Source organism: Opisthorchis viverrini (assembly GCF_000715545.1).
Source record: "Opisthorchis viverrini unplaced genomic scaffold opera_v5_101, whole genome shotgun sequence".
NCBI classification, from domain to species: domain Eukaryota; kingdom Metazoa; phylum Platyhelminthes; class Trematoda; order Opisthorchiida; family Opisthorchiidae; genus Opisthorchis; species Opisthorchis viverrini.
In genome coordinates, this window is record NW_008751757.1 from 1,290,490 (window position 1) to 1,309,677 (window position 19,188).

General features: G+C 44.7%; 2 protein-coding genes across 2 annotated transcripts; one reads left to right on the top strand and one right to left on the bottom strand.

Annotated features, from left to right (window-relative positions):
• Positions 1–5,386: 5,386 nt before the first annotated feature.
• On the top strand, positions 5,387–14,045 carry T265_13770 (hypothetical protein; the record flags this gene model as incomplete). Its single annotated transcript, XM_009170427.1, has 4 exons — positions 5,387–5,454; positions 5,632–5,769; positions 10,625–10,850; positions 13,650–14,045. Coding segments are annotated over 4 exons (591 nt in total), but the record flags the coding sequence as incomplete, so codon positions are not given.
• A 3,620-nt stretch (positions 14,046–17,665) lies between these two features.
• T265_05419 (hypothetical protein) lies at positions 17,666–18,419 on the bottom strand (the record flags this gene model as incomplete). Its single annotated transcript, XM_009170417.1, has 2 exons — positions 17,666–18,051; positions 18,086–18,419. 2 exons carry the CDS (start codon positions 18,417–18,419, stop codon positions 17,666–17,668), a joined length of 720 nt encoding a protein of 239 aa, XP_009168681.1.
• Between the last annotated feature and the right edge of the window lie 769 nt (positions 18,420–19,188).

The window sequence follows — 19,188 nt, forward strand, 5'->3', positions numbered from 1 at the left end:
TATCACGCGTGGCTTGAGCTTTATCTTTATCGGCCCGCATACACACTGGCGGCGTGTTTACTATAGGTAGCAGACATAAGCGAGAGCGCGCCAAGTTATGGATATGACGGGCCGTCGTTTGCAGTTGGGTTAGGATACTGCGTGTAGTTGAGGCAGGCACCACAAATAGAGCGTCATATTCATGAGAAGAATGATACCATCAGAAACCTCGCGACGCCATATTATATAAAGGCTAGTTATGCATAACTGGGAGAGGGAATCATCCACAGGGATGGCCCTCGCATCGCCACTGCACGGTTCATACTGTTGTCCAACAATGTTGTAATTAATGGAAGTTGGGATCCATGGAAAATATATTGTGACCAAGTTAGCCGAGGAGTATGAAGCAAACAAATTCAGTGACCGATCTTCCAGGGTGGGATTCGCATTAGATATTATTTAGATGTTTCAGTTCTTAATGAACACCAGATGACGTCAAAATATGCTAAAGTGTGACTTCGTTACCGTAAACCGGCAACAAAACGAGGATCTGTGATTATCGGTGACCTTAAGATTTCGCTCGCCTAAACAAAATGCTACTTCGAAAACCCTATAATTTCGGCGAGTATAATTTGGGTGTGCCTCTAGTCTGCGGTGAATTGATCTGGTGAAATTCTCGCGGTTCAAATATGTCGTCAAAATACACAGCGGACTTAAGCGGCGCGACGGAGTCTGAATACACTTGGAAATATTATAATCCTTACATTCGGATCATGTTAAAACGACTATTTCCACCAATTTCCGAATGACTGTTATCATGGTTATAAAGCCCATCACTTGTAATTTGAGGCTATCTTGATATGGCAGTTAGGCGAAGTGCTGTCATGGTCTCAAACAATATGCTGATTGGAAGTAACTTTCTCAAATACGAACTGTACCGGGAAGGAAACTGGGTGGCATCCAGTCCGTTTGAAGCAAACAACAATTATTTGCATCGGGGCATTAATTATGAGCTTGCGTGTTGAATCCTAGTTTTCTCTCAATAAATTTATTTCGAGTACCACCATGCCTTATCCAATACTTCAGAACATTGAAACGAAGTGAGAATCCATGCAAATAAACCATCCCCTTTCCTGCCATGGACACCTCAACGTTCAACTGTGGTGGTAGCTGATCTTCCAGAGACGAGAGTCAAGCATGCGTAGCTTGGAAATTCGATCTGATGCTCCGACATACTTTTCGTCAACGTGAACCCGTTTACTTACTAACTCGGTTCCACGGCGTCACTAGTGAGTTAAGATTTAGAGATTCTTCAAGCTCCAAATCAGAGCTGCCATGTTATTAACTATACAATGAGTTAGATACAAAGCGCCAGTAAGGTAAGTAGCACATAAGCGAATCTGGAAGAATCAGCTGAAAAACATGTGCAGGAGAAATGCTAATTAGAAGGCCGCAGGGAAGAACAATGCTTTATTGTTGTCCAGGCCAAAAATGATTTGGGATCCAACTCTGAGAATTTGACTCTAGATTCCGACCTACATGCCCAAAGGATGACTTGGATTTTATTGAAGGATTTTTGACACAGGCCAGCTCCGGATTCTGGGACGTAAGGCACAAGTGTTCCGGTAATTTCGTTTTTTTGCAATCATGGAGCTTGAAAATGTATGACTAATCAGCCCCGTTGCCCTTTGGCTGGTCAGAGAACGAAATGCTGGTAACCTGAACGACGGAGAGCTTATTAAGTAGTGTCGTGATTAACCGATCAGATGCTTCTGGTAATTTCAGGCCCACCGCGTTAACCGGAAATCGATTGTGGACGGCTGCTTCCTACGTGCCAAATACTGCAGGAGTTCACGACGAAAGTGTTGGTGACTACAGGGAGGCATATTCAATCACACTGCTCAACGTTTACAACACAAAGGGTGATCTTTATAAGACAGCCAATTAGTGGCATGAAAACTATTGCCAACATCAGATACTGACACTGGAGACCTCTGAGGTGTGGTTGTTTAGATCAGCCGAATCCTCAGAATTGGCGGAGAAGACCTGGAGAAAGTATAACACTATACCTCTACACCAACTTCTTCTGAGCAATAAATTGGCTCTGATATTCGTCTGAGCATGCACAAGGGAGCAGTAAGCCCTGTTTTGTTCGTTAGCATGTTTGCAGCCAACAGAAAACCAGAGATTTCGCTGTTTTCAGCCTACCGTTGTGGCTATATATTTGTTAATTTCTCGCTTATGGGCCCCCTATTTTTGCTGCAGAATTAAAAGGCAAAAGAGAGTAGTGTAGTACACTAGTCATCTCGAAACCATGGCACATAAGTTCATGAACTACTCCGAAATCACCATGGAAATTACGTGAAATAAGGCTTTCAAAACACTATTATTCGCTGAACGTGTGCTCGTTTGAGGCCACGAGACTGTATCTATAAACATAGAAGCAAACAACGTGTACTATACTTCTCAATAATTTAAAAGCTTTGAGTGGCAAGTGATAATTACGTGAGTAAGTAGAAGGCGCAGGAATGGTTTATAGCAAGGCAAAATATGAGCAATTCGCGACGAAAAGTGCGCCAACTCGTTTGAGCAGCTTGCATTTTTTGCGAGAAAAGGGTTAATGACTGACTTATAGTAATAACAACTTGATGCAGTGCAGTACCGACAGCAGAGTTTGGAGCAACAGTTGTCAAAATAAGCTTTGTGTTTTCGTGGATGTAAAGAAAAGAAAGCGTAATGGCGATGCAGGACAAGGTAACAAAATTTTCTTCGGAGTCAAGTAGATTAGTCAGTGGCTGTAGAACATCTGCAAAATGAAGGATGAACCACCAATAGTAGTTGATGATTCGAATAAAAGGACGAATTTGGGGATAGTGATGGGTGAGGAAAAGATTCTAAGGCCGAAGTGCGATCGGATAATGAAATACCGGTTGGGTCAATGTGGTGACCAAAATCTCTAGGTTGGTAGCAGTAAACAAGTATTTGCAAGTGCTCAAACGTATGTTTTGTGTAGAAAGGAGCTAAAATACTGCCATGAAATGATAAGCATGCTCAGGTCTAGAGATGCTAGCAATTAAATGCCACCTAGATAAGCATAGACAAGGGGTGAATCACGAAAAACTTCGTCCATGAAACGTTAAAATGCTTGGACTGCATTTCGAAGACACGTGATTTCGAAAAGCACAAACGGCGTTGTGGTGGCTAGTAAACGAATGCCATCCGGGGCTACGGGTATGCAGTAATATGCACGTACTAGGTGGAAGTTGGAGAAAACATGCCCGCGGCATGGGGTACCTGCGAAATCGTGGATACCTGTCTGGGATGTTGACATTACTGAGACAACGGTAATCCCCACAATGTCTCCAATCACCTTTGTATTTCTTGAGGACCACATGTAGGAGTCACGACCAGTGACTCGATGAAGTGCGGACGATGCCGAGTTCGAACCTGCATTCACATTCGTCTTCGCGATCTGGAGCTTAGCTGGATGGAGTCATCGGAGATTGGTATGGACAAGTGGACCTCTCGTCTAGATATGGTGAACGATGGAATGCATGTCAGGTTGAGCGTACTGGCATGAATGAGTAAGGGTTGCGTGCTCTACGACCGAAATATTGGTGATACCAGCACCAAGAGGGACGCGTACGAGACAGCGATATAGATCGTGAACGTGGTCGATGCTTGTTGATCTCCAGTAGTTGGGGGCAATCGACCAAGCTATCAAATCTAGTTTGTAGTTGTGAGATGGCAGAAAGTATTGGATCGGAATCCGTAGATTTGGTGGCTGTACAGTGTGAGACGGAGCAAACTGAGTGACTGGGGTAGATCCCGTGGATTTTTCGCCATTTGAGCCAACTGCTCCAGGCTATGGTCATCAAAGAAAGCACTGATGACGTGGGACATGGAGGGTGGAAGTTTATCGTGCCACGATTTCCACCGCTAGCTTGCGGCCGCGGAGGAGACTGCGCATGTGGCGCAGCACTTGTGACGACAATCTGTCACGAAGCTAGACGGTGGTGAATGAGTCCCGTAGCATCTTGTTTTCGGACTTCCTTATATTACTGATGACGGCCGCTCGAAGGGCGTCATAGTGATTTCCCTTGAGGATATCTTCCATCAGAATTTCTACTTCTGTTGTCACATCACTGGGGAGATACTGGACCATTTAGTAAAAGCGGATGACTTGAAAAGTGATACGTCGTTTGGTGAGAAAATCCCGACTTGCTGAGATCACGTCCTGGAATTGTGGGAATTATAGTCTAGTGAACGGATTCTAATCGCATTCTCGACCAAACCCGATGAATCAGATTGTGCATCCACGATGACCGGGCTAAAAAACTACGACGATTTGAAGAGGCAAGATAGGAAAAATCTATAAAGACTCAAACTCACCAAAGGTGTGGTGGCCTGGCTACCCAAAACGCTAATTTACCAGGGGCATGTAGCAAAGAAATGAAGATAATAACGCTAGATTGAGTACACAATAATAAAGGGGTGCAACGGAACAGAATCACTAACACTTGTTCGCTGGCTCAGGACAGTGGATAAATAGTAATCTAATCACATTTGTACAGGGGTCCCATTCTAGACGATTCTCGCATGTAATTAATTCCGAAGGTAGTCTCAAATGTTTTGCTACCAGAGTTACCACATGAAACACACATCGCTGTGGNTCGGAAGAGTAAGACAAAGTAAGTGACCATTTTTTTATCGCGTGTAGTTGTGCAAAAGCGTGGTTTTACAGTTTTTCGTATTTAAATAAAGAAACGTTTATGCAAATAACGAAGTACGTAGTATTATAATGGAAGCAAAATAAAGACACGCGACATCGCATTATCGGCGAAAACGGTTAAAATAATATAAAATGCTGCCCGCATATTGAAGAACGCTTGATGGAACAAGAGGGAAGTCAGGTTGATACGCCATAAAATCCAGAAGCTTGATGCCATGCTCCACGGTGATGACCAAGTAATTCAGGTGTTTTTCTGTTTAAGGGATTTTTGCTGCGGGAATAACTGTCCTAATCTTCCGAATTCCGATATTTGTCCACGTCCACAAGGACATCTTGGGTCTTCTGCCACTACTTATAGGAATATAGTATTCCTTGACCATGTTCGACGGGCCATTTGCCTACCAAGGCAATTCTACACATCCATGCGTCGGCAGCGGAAAATGTCCCCCATTTTTCCAGACAAGCCTATAATTATGAACAAAGCTCCATGGGAACCAGTGCTTGAATCTTCGCACGCAGTACTCATCCCGCCACATTTTGAACCAACTATGTTATCAGATACCTGCACGGAGATCCCAAAGCAGGATAACCCCAAAAAGCGGGGCACAAATATCATGTCGCAGCCCCTGAAACCAGAAGTTGAACTACGACAGGGCTTCGACCTTGAGAATGATGGCTCGCGGGAAACCTTCTGGTTCACCTGGCCCTCATTCTAAATCGAAGTCCGACCGTTCAAGGAAAAGGTTGGGAATAATCTTGTTCAGTTTTATTGAGATTTTGATGACCACTTCGAATAACGTACCTTTTCATTTAAGGAACGGCCGCGCGCAAACCCTGGATAAAGTCGATAAGTACGGTGCATGTTTAATTAGTACAAATCGAATTACCTAGTCGTAAGCTTGTTGCTGCATCTGTTTCAGACATAGACGGGACAGCAGCGGTGGAAGTCGAGCCAGCTCAACCAGCTCGGCATCATTAACCGAGGCCAGCAAGCGTGCCAACAAGACTGAAGAATTGCGGCGGCGGGAAGAGCAGCGGGCAGAAGAAGACAGGCTTCTGTAAGCATTTCCCTGTATACTTTCTGTAGGACTCTCTAGCCAAACAATGTCCATGGGTACATGTTCACCCCAGGTGTTCATTCTGAACACACTGGCGGTTATCTGTACTTCAGTAGCCGGAGTTCCTCGAGTGGTGGAATATTTATTCCGGTTTCGCTGCGTCCTCATTTTATGCGAAAATACTTCACATGCACACTTCCAGTTAAATCAGTGTGGTCTGTGAATAAGTAGCAGGCGTTGGTGTCAAACGTTTTGGAATTTCCTTGTGTGAGTTTGAATCACGGACGTGGTGGTCTGTATCTTCGCATCTTAACTCAGGACCTACCCCGAGCTACTTTCGTTGTCAGAGCCCGATGATGTGTCCCAGTATGCTAATCCTGTTATTCGCTACCGTGACAGACGGTGCAATGTGTGGGCGAATACTCAGTTTGCTCGGTTAGAAAACTGTTGTGACTTTCCGTAAGGAAACTGCTTTTCCGCGAATCTCCGGAGTTAATTTTTCTGGTACTTTAAAGTGCGTTCGGCGAATTTCCGGCTTCCAAAACTGTTTCCGCGCATCAGCAGAGGGTGGGGCTCTACCGAGTAGTACATGGTCTCCTGGATGAGGTTGTTGAATCCTTATTGGCCAACGTTTCCATCACAATAGCCACTATTCGTTTTGTTTGAAGCACTTGTGTATTCTTTCTGCTACTCTGGTAAGATGATTCGAGGGTGATGGATGACTCGAATATTTTTTACTATGCTTCTGTTGATGGATTCACTAGCTCTCCCTTTTGGTTGTTTCAACGATCTGACAAACCCCTTCTGTGGAACCAATGCCCTGTATAAGAGCTACGACGAAGCTAGGCTTACGCATTCCAAGTGTCGCAAAACTATTTGGGCGATGCAGCCCTTCTGTAGCGTCCAACCACACCTTGGAGGCCGTTAACGTGATTTTGTACTCATAGTGTTGCTTTGGAGGGTAGTTGGAGGTGGTATCAAGGTGCAATTTACGCTAAGCTGCCTGGACTTGGGGGGAGGGCCTGCCTCCCAAGCGGCTTTTTGTTCAGAACCCTACATCCTTTGTTTCTGTGTTTCTCTGTATGCTTTCTTGTACTGCCTACTTGCAAAACAGAACGCTGCACAGTTACTTCTCAGAACCATCACTCGAGCAAGCTCATCAGAAAACCCTTGAGCGTCGTCTAAATTCCAGTAGAAGACTGAGTGAATAATCTAACTTCTCCGACAAACAGGGTAGCTGGATTAGTGAAGTAGAGTGGTGGCGAAGGAAGACGTGACAAAGTGCCTCAAATATCAGGACCCGCTCATGGGAAATATTCATTCTGACGTAAGGACTTTGAAGCTGAACTGATCTCGTGAGTTCGATTATCTGGAATATTGCCGGTTCAAATTGATTGAAGTATTTTGCGCGGACAAATAATCGCCAAACAATAAAGCTATCGACCTTATAATCCCAGCCGATTAATTTCTCTTGAGACATGATTCCAATAACTAGATTCATGTGCCATTGGAATGTACGCTGCAATATATACTATTGACGACAAAATTGAATCAATAGGAGAAAGGGAATATCCCTGAGGAACCCAACCCGTTGTCAGGACGCTTCCGGACAGTTCTTTGTACACCCTAACGCGACCGGAGGTATTGGAATAAGGGCAGGAAGAACGCCGAAGGTGCCCTCTGGCTATCAACAGAGTCAAAGGCTCCTTTTAAGTAGAGAAAAGGCGCGAGTGTTGGCTGGGTTATTGATGGTATTAGGTGCGCTGCCCGAGTGCTAGGCATTAAGTAAAGATTCGAACGTTGCATCCTTTTCCAGGTCGGAATCCTGCTAGGTGATCCCGGACCTGCGTCTCGAAGATACCCGAGGACGGGTGTCGCATTATAAGGAAAGCCGTGTTGTGACGGTTGTGGAGCTTATACTTCTATGTTTCAAACGACCCACCCGGATACCTTTTTCAACACGGGTACGACCAGTGGTTGCTCAACTCCCTGGAACACGTTCGTGTTCCAAAGTAGACATGAACTACCAAGTTCAGGATTCAAGTTCAAAGATTCTCCTCCATGTTTGGACGACGCTGATGGAAGCTTGTTGCTTCTAGTCGACCGATGTTGCTTCAAAACGCAAATGTATGGATGCCTAAACTCACACAACTCACGGATGAGGCATATGGCATATGGTAGAAATACTCCTCGTGCTTAACCCCATCATATATTAGAAAATAGTTTGATTTCATTGCTTTCGGAAGTTCTTGGTCCTGTTTTTCGGATTGGCTGGGACAACTTTGTTTCGGATAGAGTCCAGATCCTGGTTGAGCGGAAGAACAAGGCATCATGGCGTAGAATGAATAGCGCGTTACTTGTCTAAGAATAAGCTGAGAGTAAAAGCGGAACCATGGTTAATACGAAATGACAATGTGAACCCAAAGGATAGTCATGACGTTCACTCGGACCGTGGAATTGTGTGTGGAGAACTGGTAACTCGAACACAAGGAATGAATCGAGGTTTTAAAATCTATCAACGTGTAATGAAAATTTGGTCAGGCTTCTCGTTTTTTTTAAAATTTAGGTGCAGACTCTTGGGTCTATAGAAGGGCAGTCATCAAATTGGCCAGAGGTGTTAAGGGGCGGAAGGAAGAGGGAGATGTCTTTACCTCTCCGCCCCGCAACAACAAAGGCGACCTAGATGATGTCACTGCCTGGCGGCGAACGCGAAACAAGTGTGCTGCACCACTTTACCGGCGCTAACTAGGTGCACCTGTCACATGGTTCGAATTGAGGTGAAACTCGGGCTTACTCGCTCTGATGTGAACTGACCAGAGCAGTCGTTTTGGGATTGAAAGTGAACCCCTCAGACGAGTGATGGGAATGGTAAACCAATTAAGGACAAGACTCTAGTGTTGGGGATGTATTCGACCTTAGCTAAGGTGTTATCGTCAACTTTTTCCAGCCCACTATAGCTTGTCCCAGTTCTAATCACTGTTTTCTCGATGAACTCTATTTTCCAAAAATTCAGGCTCCACGGTCCTTTTGCCTATGAGAGCATCCAGCCGCTTGGGTTAAGCTATTATACTTTTGGGGATGTCCGCCTTATCCTATAACAGGTGTTGTCATTGTCCCCTCGCCACTTTCCCGCAGTACTAATAAGTCCTATATCCCTCCAATTCCCAAGCAAGTCGGCTCAAGTGGTCTTTAAACTAATCGGCCTAGATCATTTACTCATGCTTTTCAGAAGTGAAGTTACATGTTTTCGCGGTAATGTTGATAGTTTCACCCACGGACATTTACTGCCATTATTCAAAGGCGTCTCACTCTTTAAGTGTTTGGGTGACAGTGCGCGCAAGTCTCCAGGTTGTGTACTTTCTCTTTCTGTTTTAACCATGCATTTAAAGAGGACACCACTTTGCATTGGTTATTATTTCACAAAGGGTGGTAACCAACTTACCATCCTAAGATCCTATCGCTCCAAAGGTCAACCTCAATTCGGGTGTGATCAGTGTTGTGTAGGGAGATAACCGAACTAATAAAATTTCAGTCCCTTTTTTACCTTCAGTACGTTTTGCTTTTCCAAGTCCAACTTTACCTAATGCTGGAATTAATAACGTTTGTGGAGTGACGCTCTCCAACCTATCTGGGCCTATCGGATACAGTGCGGAAGAAAACATTACTCCCCATTGGTGGCCCGTCACCGATTAACGTCGGTTGCACATCCAATAGACGTGGCTTGCCTTTTCTACTGTTGGTGCACATTTCATTTCTGTCCCCATTTTATGATTTTTCGCCGCTCCATTCGTCTTTGTGAGGCCGATTTTGAGGGGTCATCCATCGTCCTCGGACAGAACCCAGTTCTTCATCCTTTTCTAGGATGCCATATATCCTTTACAGCTGTACACCAATATTAAGTACTGGCACACAACCGTGAGCAAAGGATGCCCTAGTGGAGTTGAAGGAGAGGAAGGTTAAGTTAGTGAGACAGCCCTGTGTCCATGGAGGAAGCTATTGCGAACGAGCTGCATACTTCTTGGAACAAAAACAGATTAACACATCTGAGCACCATATCGCAGTAAGGCGTCGTCAGTGAGCTTCATCTAACGCCCTGTGTGAACCTCATCCAATAGTAGTGCTTCACAAGACAGGGAAATATCAGCTTAGCTTCGTAGCGCCTAAAGATAGGGCAGCCTACGGACAGATGTTTTCGCAAATTTTACGTTACTCGATTCGTGGATATCGTCAAAGCAGCCGTCTTTGCTACGTTGTAATTTCTTTGATGACCATAATGAGCACCAGGGCGATTTTCATTGAACGCGACTCATTGCAGCGTTTTTCACATGTATTTACATAAAGCACCTGATATAGTAGCGTGACCGTGAGGTCATTGGTCTGCCCATCCCTCAGTCCTAGTTTGCTCCTGTCTCAGCCTGAAAGATCTAACTATTTCTAAACCTTGTTTTCCGCATACGAATTCCGGAGATGTCTCGAGGCATTGCATGAAACGTAAAGCATTTAATGAGATTCGCCTCCATGAAGGAAGACGAATGACTAACATGGCTCGCGCCCTCTCCTTCCAGCCTTTGTTGTTCCGCCGCTGAAAGTAACAAGTGATTTTCTGTTACGATCTCCGCTGCTTGGTTCTTGTTCCGAGCAGCCAAGAGGTCTGTGTTTCGGAGAGGAAGACGATGTGAACCGAATTATATGTAGGGCTATTTGTCGAAAACTCTCCTTCATGGGGGATTACATCCATAGAAACTCAGTAGAGTGGTGTATAAGACGAAATTGCATCGTTATTTTTCTGAATTTGTTGTGTCAGTGCTCCGCTTGTCCTTTTATTTTCCTATTATAATTCTCCCCCAACTTATAGGCGTCAGCGCTGGGCTGAGTCAAAGCTCCTCGAGGAAGAAGTAGCTAGGCGGTTGGAACGATATCTAGATAGTGAACTGGCCAAGCTTCTCGTCGAACGAAAAGATGAATTCACTAATGAAGTTGAAAGGCGCGTTGAAGCGGAACGAGCTCAAGTCCTGCAGGCACGTGCGGCAGAAGCTGAACGGCGGGCGCGTGAAGAAGCAGAAGCCACAAAACGCCGAGAAGTAATGTGTTCTCCTCTGAAATTGTCTTATCCTCGTGTAATGAGCTTGTGGACGTTACTACTGTTCGGTCCTTTGGTGGATTGGTTATACCGCGGTCATTTTTATGCATACATCTATTCTCACTCGTTCATGTTTGTCTTTCTAGATCTAAAAGTGCGGTTTCTTACATGACCATGCTCTCCAGCCATAGTTGTCTATTTGAACTCGCCCGGCATGCTAATATATCTAAAGCTGCATGAGATCTGGCGATAGTGTTGTTCATCAGTTCCTTTGACTCCTTCGGGATTGTTGTGTCCTCTCGTTCGAATTTTAAATATTAAATCGTCTGCTCGAACCAGGTATTAAAAGTGCAAGTTTCACAAGTATTTCTTTCGGGTTTCAGTTTTCTTGGTATACATCTACTTGATAGTGGGTTTATTGTAATTAGGTGTATTCATTTAGAGGAGCACCCACCAGCTGATATTTTCGTAGTCGTTTATCTTAGACAAAATTGGGATAAATACGTTGGGAGCTTTTTTCTCCCTCGTCAAAAAATATAAACAAATCGGCGTATTCACTGACATTCCGAGGTCGACAATCACAAACTCGTACCCAACCCTTGCTTTTCGGTTGCCCGTCTTTCGGATTGGGCAACTGGGTATTATCTCAGCGAAATGCACTCATTTGCAAACCAATTTTGCACGAGACGTACCCAACCCTTGCTTTTCGGTTGCCCGTCTTTCGGATTGGGCAACTGGGTATTATCTCAGCGAAATGCACTCATTTGCAAACCAATTTGTTTTTGCACGAGACTCACTAGGAACCCAGCTGAATTTATTGTTTGTGATGTTTCTAAGCAACTGAATGTGCTGCACCAGGTCGCCTCATGTTTCATTTGGTGCGATATTCGAGATATCGCGATACATGCGTACTGTTGAAAACTCGTCGACAGCCCACGACCGGTTTCACTCTTCTGGAGCTCATCAGGTAGGCGCAGTACTCGAGTTTCCGTCAATCTTATGTTCCACTTGGAACCAGATTGCACGGAATTAGCAAACAAATTTGGTTTTGTAGAGACTCACCTGGAACCCAGCTGAATCTGTAGTCTATGATGTTTTGAACAGCCTTATGAGTAGTGTATTACGTCTATATTTGATAGTATCTCCATTTTAACACTTCATTTTGCCTGGCAGCTATGTATCGAAAGCCCACCGCTGAGCAGGTTTGCAAGGATGTGTTGGAAGTCGAATCGAAAAATCGTTCAGCCTAGCTGCTTTGCCACCCGAAGGTTGCACGAGAGCTGGGATACTGCCAGGTTACCCAAGCCTAGACAGGGGAAGTCGAGAGGCAGAGGTCGGGTTCGGACCACGGACCTTCCGGTCGGTAAATTCGCGCTCTAACCATTGGAAGTACCTCCACACTGTTGCTTCACTGCTGTACAGCCAGACATTCTATTTCTAAAAAGCCCTTAAATGAAAAGCAGAAGGGCTGGAGCGTAGTGCTAACCTACCTGTAGCGTCCTTAGATGCCAAAGTTCCCAAACACTCAGTTGGTTTGAGTAGAAATTGACGACATAAAGACGCCTGACATACGTTAGCTATCACCGCAGCCAGTTTCAAGGAAGCCCCCGGGAATAAGATTTTGGAAAGCAGATTGCATCCTAAACACCTACGCTTTCTGTAATAACCGAATTCACACAATGTGTTGTTCAAAGTTTGCACCATTCTCTAGGTGATATGGAAAACATCACTTCTCGTGGTAAACAGTGATTTGATGTGCATAATGTGACCGAGCCAGCACCCCTCTGATGTCAGGTATTGTCCTCAGCCAAGCTACCTGCTGCTCAACTAAACATATTTTTGAACCATGATAGTGAATCCGCCTACGCTATTTTACACTGGTTGCAGACCCTCACAGAACTGAGGACATCTTAGACCTTTCGTTCTCACGGACCATGTTTTCACTTAATAGGGTCCGCGCATTGTGAACCAATTACTTGTGCTAAGGTGTCTTTTAATGTTGCTTTTCGTGCTGACCAGTTAATGGATCGCTTGAGATCCCAATCGTATTGAGGTGGAAGGAAATGTGTCCACGTCACCGACCATTCTACTTTGTGACATAAATTGAATTATGTGAGCGATCGTATTACTCATTTTCCGCTACTAAAACCGTTTTTTATTTTCGTAAAAGGAGGAGGAACGACGGGCCAAGGAAATGAACGAACGCCTTCAACGCGAACGAGAACAGGAACGCGAAGAGAAGCGACGAAAAGAGGCTAGTTATTTTCCGTTGGTGTCAACTATGTTGTTAACTATTCGATTGGCTTAACTTGACACGTGTTCATTCAAATGGTTTCGGTCGTACCATATCAGTGTTTTTCGCCAGTTTGGTCCAGCTTGTCGACCTATCACAAGGGTACGGCGGCTGCAGCTACCACATTTCCGTTCACCGATAATATGGAGATTAAGGAGGTGATACTCGCGCTTTGGGTGCAATGACCGAATAAGTTTTGTATGATAAAGCATGAACCGAAAGGGCGTGTTTTTTAGGGTTGCCCAGGATATCCATCTGGGGAAGATTGATGTGACTGGTAAGGGCTTTTATCCTTCGTTGCCAGATCATGGACTGACCGCCCCTAAATCGCCAGGCGCGTAGCCAGATGAAAAAATCCTGCAATGCAAGCAGTCCCAGGTATATTAAACGCACAGCGTGAGCAGTGGAATGTGACCAGATGATCCATAAGCAGATAGGGTTTTTTGAAAGCCGTCTGACATATCTCATTATTACTCACCCGATGTTTCCACTGCTTTTTCCTAACAGGAAGAGGAACGCCAGAAACGATATGAAGCGGAACTTCGTGAGTTGGAAGAAAGGCAAAAAATGGAGTTGGAAGAACAAAAACGCATAAAGCGGGAACAAGAGATCATTCTAAACAAGAAGCGCACACGTCCTAAGCTCTCCTTTACTCTGAAGAAATAACACAGTCCTGAATGCTGCTTCACACCCGTCAAGTTACGACTGTTTTGTCGCATTGCTCCTGCTGTGTCGCCTGTTTTCTTGTTCCTTGTTTGGCCTTAGGCATTGATTTCCTCATCTCATGGTATTTTCCACGAACTAGAAGATCTACTCGGTTTTCTCACTGAGCTTCAGCCTCAGGCTTTGGAAATTTCCACTCCCCCGGTGTATATAATTTTATATTGCAACATATTCGCGAAGAAATTTTCACTGAGTTGCTGCATTCTTATCTATCGACCGGGCACATGCCAGAGTACGACGGGAGTAAAGCCACACGTCCCGACGTGTTTGTTTGCATGTATGGAACCTTCGAGTAGCGTAGATGCTCTTCATTGCCCAGCTTCCGGTGTCGTAAATCTATGTCGTCACAAAGGTCTTGGGGCTCACACTTGATATTCATGTAATCGCCTTCTGTAGGCCGAAAAATTCGGAGTATGTGCGCAAACTACTCCACCTCAAAGGCTCCACGAGGCTTCCGCTGAGCGAAGCAATTTTTGATAGCAACGACTCGCTCATTCCCAAAAAAAGAGCGCCTGTTTCGATTCGTGGAACAATTTCGGCACAAACTCAACTGGTTGCCAACAGTTACTCAGTCGGATTTCCCATTCGCAGTGCAGCCCTGGACATAAAAATTGGAACCGCCGACGGCTTCGGAAATAAACGAATGGCTTTTGTCCCTCAGGTGTCACCTAAATGCTGGTACTGATGGACTCCCACCCGCTCTATTTGAAGACGGGAGTTATATCCTCAATCGATGCTTGTCGTCTAACCCATTTGACTCTGTCTGCGACGAAGAGACCGTTCCGACTAACTGGGTTGGGTCGATGGTGATGCCCGTTTGCGAAGAACGTGCTCAAGGTGAGTGTGGCGATCACAGGGACAGTTTCACCAACATCGTAATCAGACTTTTCGCGTTGCTTAGTTACCTCATCTTACGAAGGCGAAGACGTGACCCTAGAATAGCACGGAGGATTACGGCCTGGAAGAGGATGTGTGGACCACATCTTCACACTGCGTCAAGTAGTAGAGCAACTACATCCGTATAGGCACACTACAGTCCTAGTGTTCCACGAGCCCAGCAGGGTGTTCGATTCTGTCGACTAGTCAGTTTATTTCAACACGCCTATGCAACGGGGTATACCCCAGAAGTTCTCAAATATGCGCTACTTGTGTTCACATTTGGGTCGTGAGAGTACGACGGTCACTCCGAAAGTTCCCCTACAAGCAGCGGTGTCTGATTTTTTGTTTAACTTCGTCATTGATGCGATGATAACCCCGGTGTTCAGATCTCACCGAGCGAGAAGCTTATCGACCTGGAATGTGCAGATGGCATTACTCTCACTCTCGAAAACATGCAGGTGCCAGCATTACTGAGAAAGCTGATCGGGGTCATGCAGTTCTTCGGCATGCACGCACATTGCATTCATGTAGTGGGACGTAGTCTTTGAACATGCCTCTATGAATTCAAAGAGTTAATGCTATTTGTATTTTGGAAGTTGCATTAGCTTTGACGGTATTGTAAACGCTGAAGTCAACGCAAGGATCTCAAAGGCCAGAATTTCGTTAGCCACGTCGCACCAGTTGGGACGTCAAAACGGTATACCGCTAAATGTATCAGACGACAGCTCTTGCCGTTGTGTTGTATGGCTGCGGGACTTGGTCACTTCGGGCGGAGGAGGTCAGAAATATCAAGGTATCTGGCCATCTATGTCCGGGGTGTGTAGATGGAATCACTTGGGAAAAGCGAATTCGCAGTGAAGTGATCAGGAGCCGGGTTCCTGGTTAAACGCAGAGTGCTTTACTCAAAGAAAGCATCCAGTGTTGCCAACAGGGACGACTTGGCCGTGTTACGCATGCCAAGTTAGTGCTTACCGGTGTGATTCTTCGCAGATATTCCTAGATGTTTATTTTGACTACGAGTTTCACCCGTCGGGAATGATTTCTTTTGTCGGATACCTCCGTGTAAACAGATGGCAGGGATATCATAGAGTGCAGCGACCCGTTACTAGACGCAGTTTGGCAATGCACGAAAGGGACAAAATTTTTGATGCACACTTATTTGAGGTTACCGAACCACAGGCATGACTGGTACTTTTGCTTTTCGTTGAAGACAAGGGCCCAATCGGTACGTCTCGGGAGGGTCACGTAGCGTTTGTTGGCATCCAAGTTTTCGGTTTGCAGGTTATGTAGTTTCTACTGCATTGTTTCTTCACTATAAGGTAGCAGATAGGAGCATGCTCATTGTCATAATACCGTTTACCAGCTGTTTGAACTGTTTACCAGTTGAGTGGAGTCTTCGCTCCAACTGGCATACAGAACATATGTTACCTGACGACTTTGAAGGGTATTTTTCAAGTTGGACGGCATGTCTATTCTTCGCTCAGGCTGCTAACTAAATGCTGTTGGGATCACGAGGGTATCTAGGGCATCTGGAGATAGGCTCGCCAATTGTCCCTTATGTCAACTATATCTTAACGAAGTTTGTGCAGTTCGAATGGATGTACTGCAAATATCCTGACGTGTGTGAAATATGAAAGCTCAAACGAATCCGTATAAATGGAAATTAAAATTTTTTCAATGAATTGGTGGTCCAGATAGGTTCACAGGTTATCCATCAGGTGGCCTTTGATCTTTTGGCCGAGTTTGTCAATCAACTTGCAAACCTTTCGTCGACAATCAAGCGGATGTTATCAGTGCGTCGTTATATGTCCACTTCTCTTTTACTTCCCCGCCATAATTTTTTTTCATAATGTCTGATAACTCCTGACCTAGTTGACTCGTTAGACCTTGGCTTTCTAGTAACTACTAGAAGGCCCCCACGCGATTGCTCAATGGCATTGTCTCAACCGGGAAGGAAAAGTTTGAAGGCCAATTGCCAAGCTCGGTGACCGATACCCAACAGTAAATATCATTTAATACAGTAGAACGAGTGGTTATGAGCTTCCTTGGAGCATCATAATGCATGTGCAGTAAGAAGGTGTCCGGTAATCTGTAGGCCACTCTGAGAGTGTCCTACGTTTTTGAATGTTTGAAGGGGATTATGGGTACCGATAAGGTGGCGTGCTGATGCTATTCACACTCCACAGAAATATAAGCACCGAAATATAAGAGCGCGATCATTGTCCTTCATACGACCGGATTGGCTCTCTTCAACAAAGTCATGCATTTCCCCTACCTTACACTGTCTGGCGGTACTTGTACGGCATTACAATAAGACCGGATGTTTTGTTAACTGCAGAAAGCATCGTATCGGCTCATTAACAATTCGCATTTGAACGTACATTTTCTCCCACAATAGAGGATCCTGTTAAGCGCTTTGTTTTCCCTAGCCAGCGTCTGAGACTACACGTGTGCGCTTGGCGTAAATTTTACTTCGCTTCCTACGTAGTGCTTCATTTTGTCCTTTGATTTATTTTAACCACAGTATGCAACTTTGTTTTGCTTTTTACATGAGTTGATTCTCAACGACTTACCTAAGATATGAAAATTTCCAGCACCAGCATAAGAGAACTCCTTACTCATGTAGTAGTATCGTCGTATTATAGGATACAAATCTGAAAATCATGACGTGGGGTACCGATCGCTGGGCTATGCAGTACACAAAAAAGTAACAAAATAATCTTAAGGTTGAACGTCAAAGGTCAGCGAACAAATGATTCAGGGAGTGAATTTGTGTTAGAGATGGCGAGATTTTCTGGTTCCACATATCTGAAGGTGGAAAGTCACTCTGAGAAATAAAGAATAAAAAAGAGATAGTTTCTGTGAGTGAATTCGTCAGATAGGAATATTCATAATTCTGCTCTTAAGCAAAGAGACGCTTGTCACTGAAACTGACATGATTCGTAGGTGGGTACCATATATTTAATGTTAATAAAGGCGTTTTCACCTCCATGTTTCTCCATCAATTGCAATGTTTCTTGAATTAGCTCTCCGAGATTTTCCCCTCTCTGCTGCCCATAGTCGATTCCGTCTCCCAAGTTCTTGTTTTTGTTTATAAACTTATTTAATACGGGCAAAATTTGTCGATAATATGGAACCAGGGCTTCACCTATCATATTTTCACATACGATGAGATGTTGAAGTGCTTTTAAAACAGTGCAACACACTTTGTGATTCTTCAACTCCAGAGCCTTCTTTATGGGTATAATAAGTTGCGGAACCACAGGCAAGACACGGCCGTCTCCACGCTTTAATAAATCATGCACACCTGAAACAAATTTTAGGAGACCAAGCTAACTAACCATTAAGAGCGAAAAGGGCATATGGATGCTCCGTTTCTGCAAGGCCCTCAAAAAATAATGGCAGGTAGTAATGATAGTCTATTTTTTCAAGGTCCACCTTCCAGGCGATTTTGCTCCCTCGACTGTCATGCTCTAAAGCTAGGGGGAAATCTCCTCTTTCATAAAATTTCCGAAACTGCGTGGGGTGTTCCAACCTCTGCTCTAGAAAGGCTCCCGTTGAAGGAGGCTGGCCAACGTCAAGCTTCCTTGAGAAGGACAAAACAGAGAACGGGGTGCATTGCATTTGGTGTCTGTGGCCTCTTGGTTCTTTCCGCACCGCTCTTTGGCGCTCCATTTGTAATTTCTCCGAACTCGTTGTTGTAACAACGGTGGGTTAAAACAAACCACACCTCATCAGCAAGGTAAACATTGGGGACGAAATGAAAACAATATTTTGATCAGAATTAGACTGACTTTGGTACGTAACATTCGTGACTATCCTTGAGCATACGCTCGCCATCGTTGGTGCATACTATTCGCACAATGGAACTGAAGTCTAGATAGCGACGACGTATCTCTGATGGACTAAAGCAATCGAGCACCAGTCCAATCTTTTGGGCCCTATTTAGACATAACAGAATCAGAGTTTCACCGATGCTGGAATATTATTCCGTTAGACTTTTACGCAGGAAGTATGGTTGCTCCAGTAGGTAATGTAATTTGGTGACCTGCAAAATATGAACGTAGATTTTGAATGTTTTCGATTTGAGCACATGCGCAACAAAATGCAAAGCTTTTCAGCGGAGAGCACTGTGCGGCAATGGGCCCTACCATCGTTATGGTTTCAGGGCTTTGCCTCAAAGATGGCTGACATTATACTTTGAATGAAAAATATTGATAGATTGTTTTGTGGCGTGTCGTACCTTCATTTTGCTTACATGTCTCCTTTTTGCGGACGACTTGAAATCCTGGAGTTCCAATGCCATTGCCCTCCACATGGATATAGATGCTGGCAAGCAATGGTCGTCTGACTGGCACCTTCCTCTGAGTGACGAAAAGTGCGTCCATATGTCATTCGGAGGAGACTCAGCGAATGCCTTTGTTATGCATGGCGAGAAAGGCCC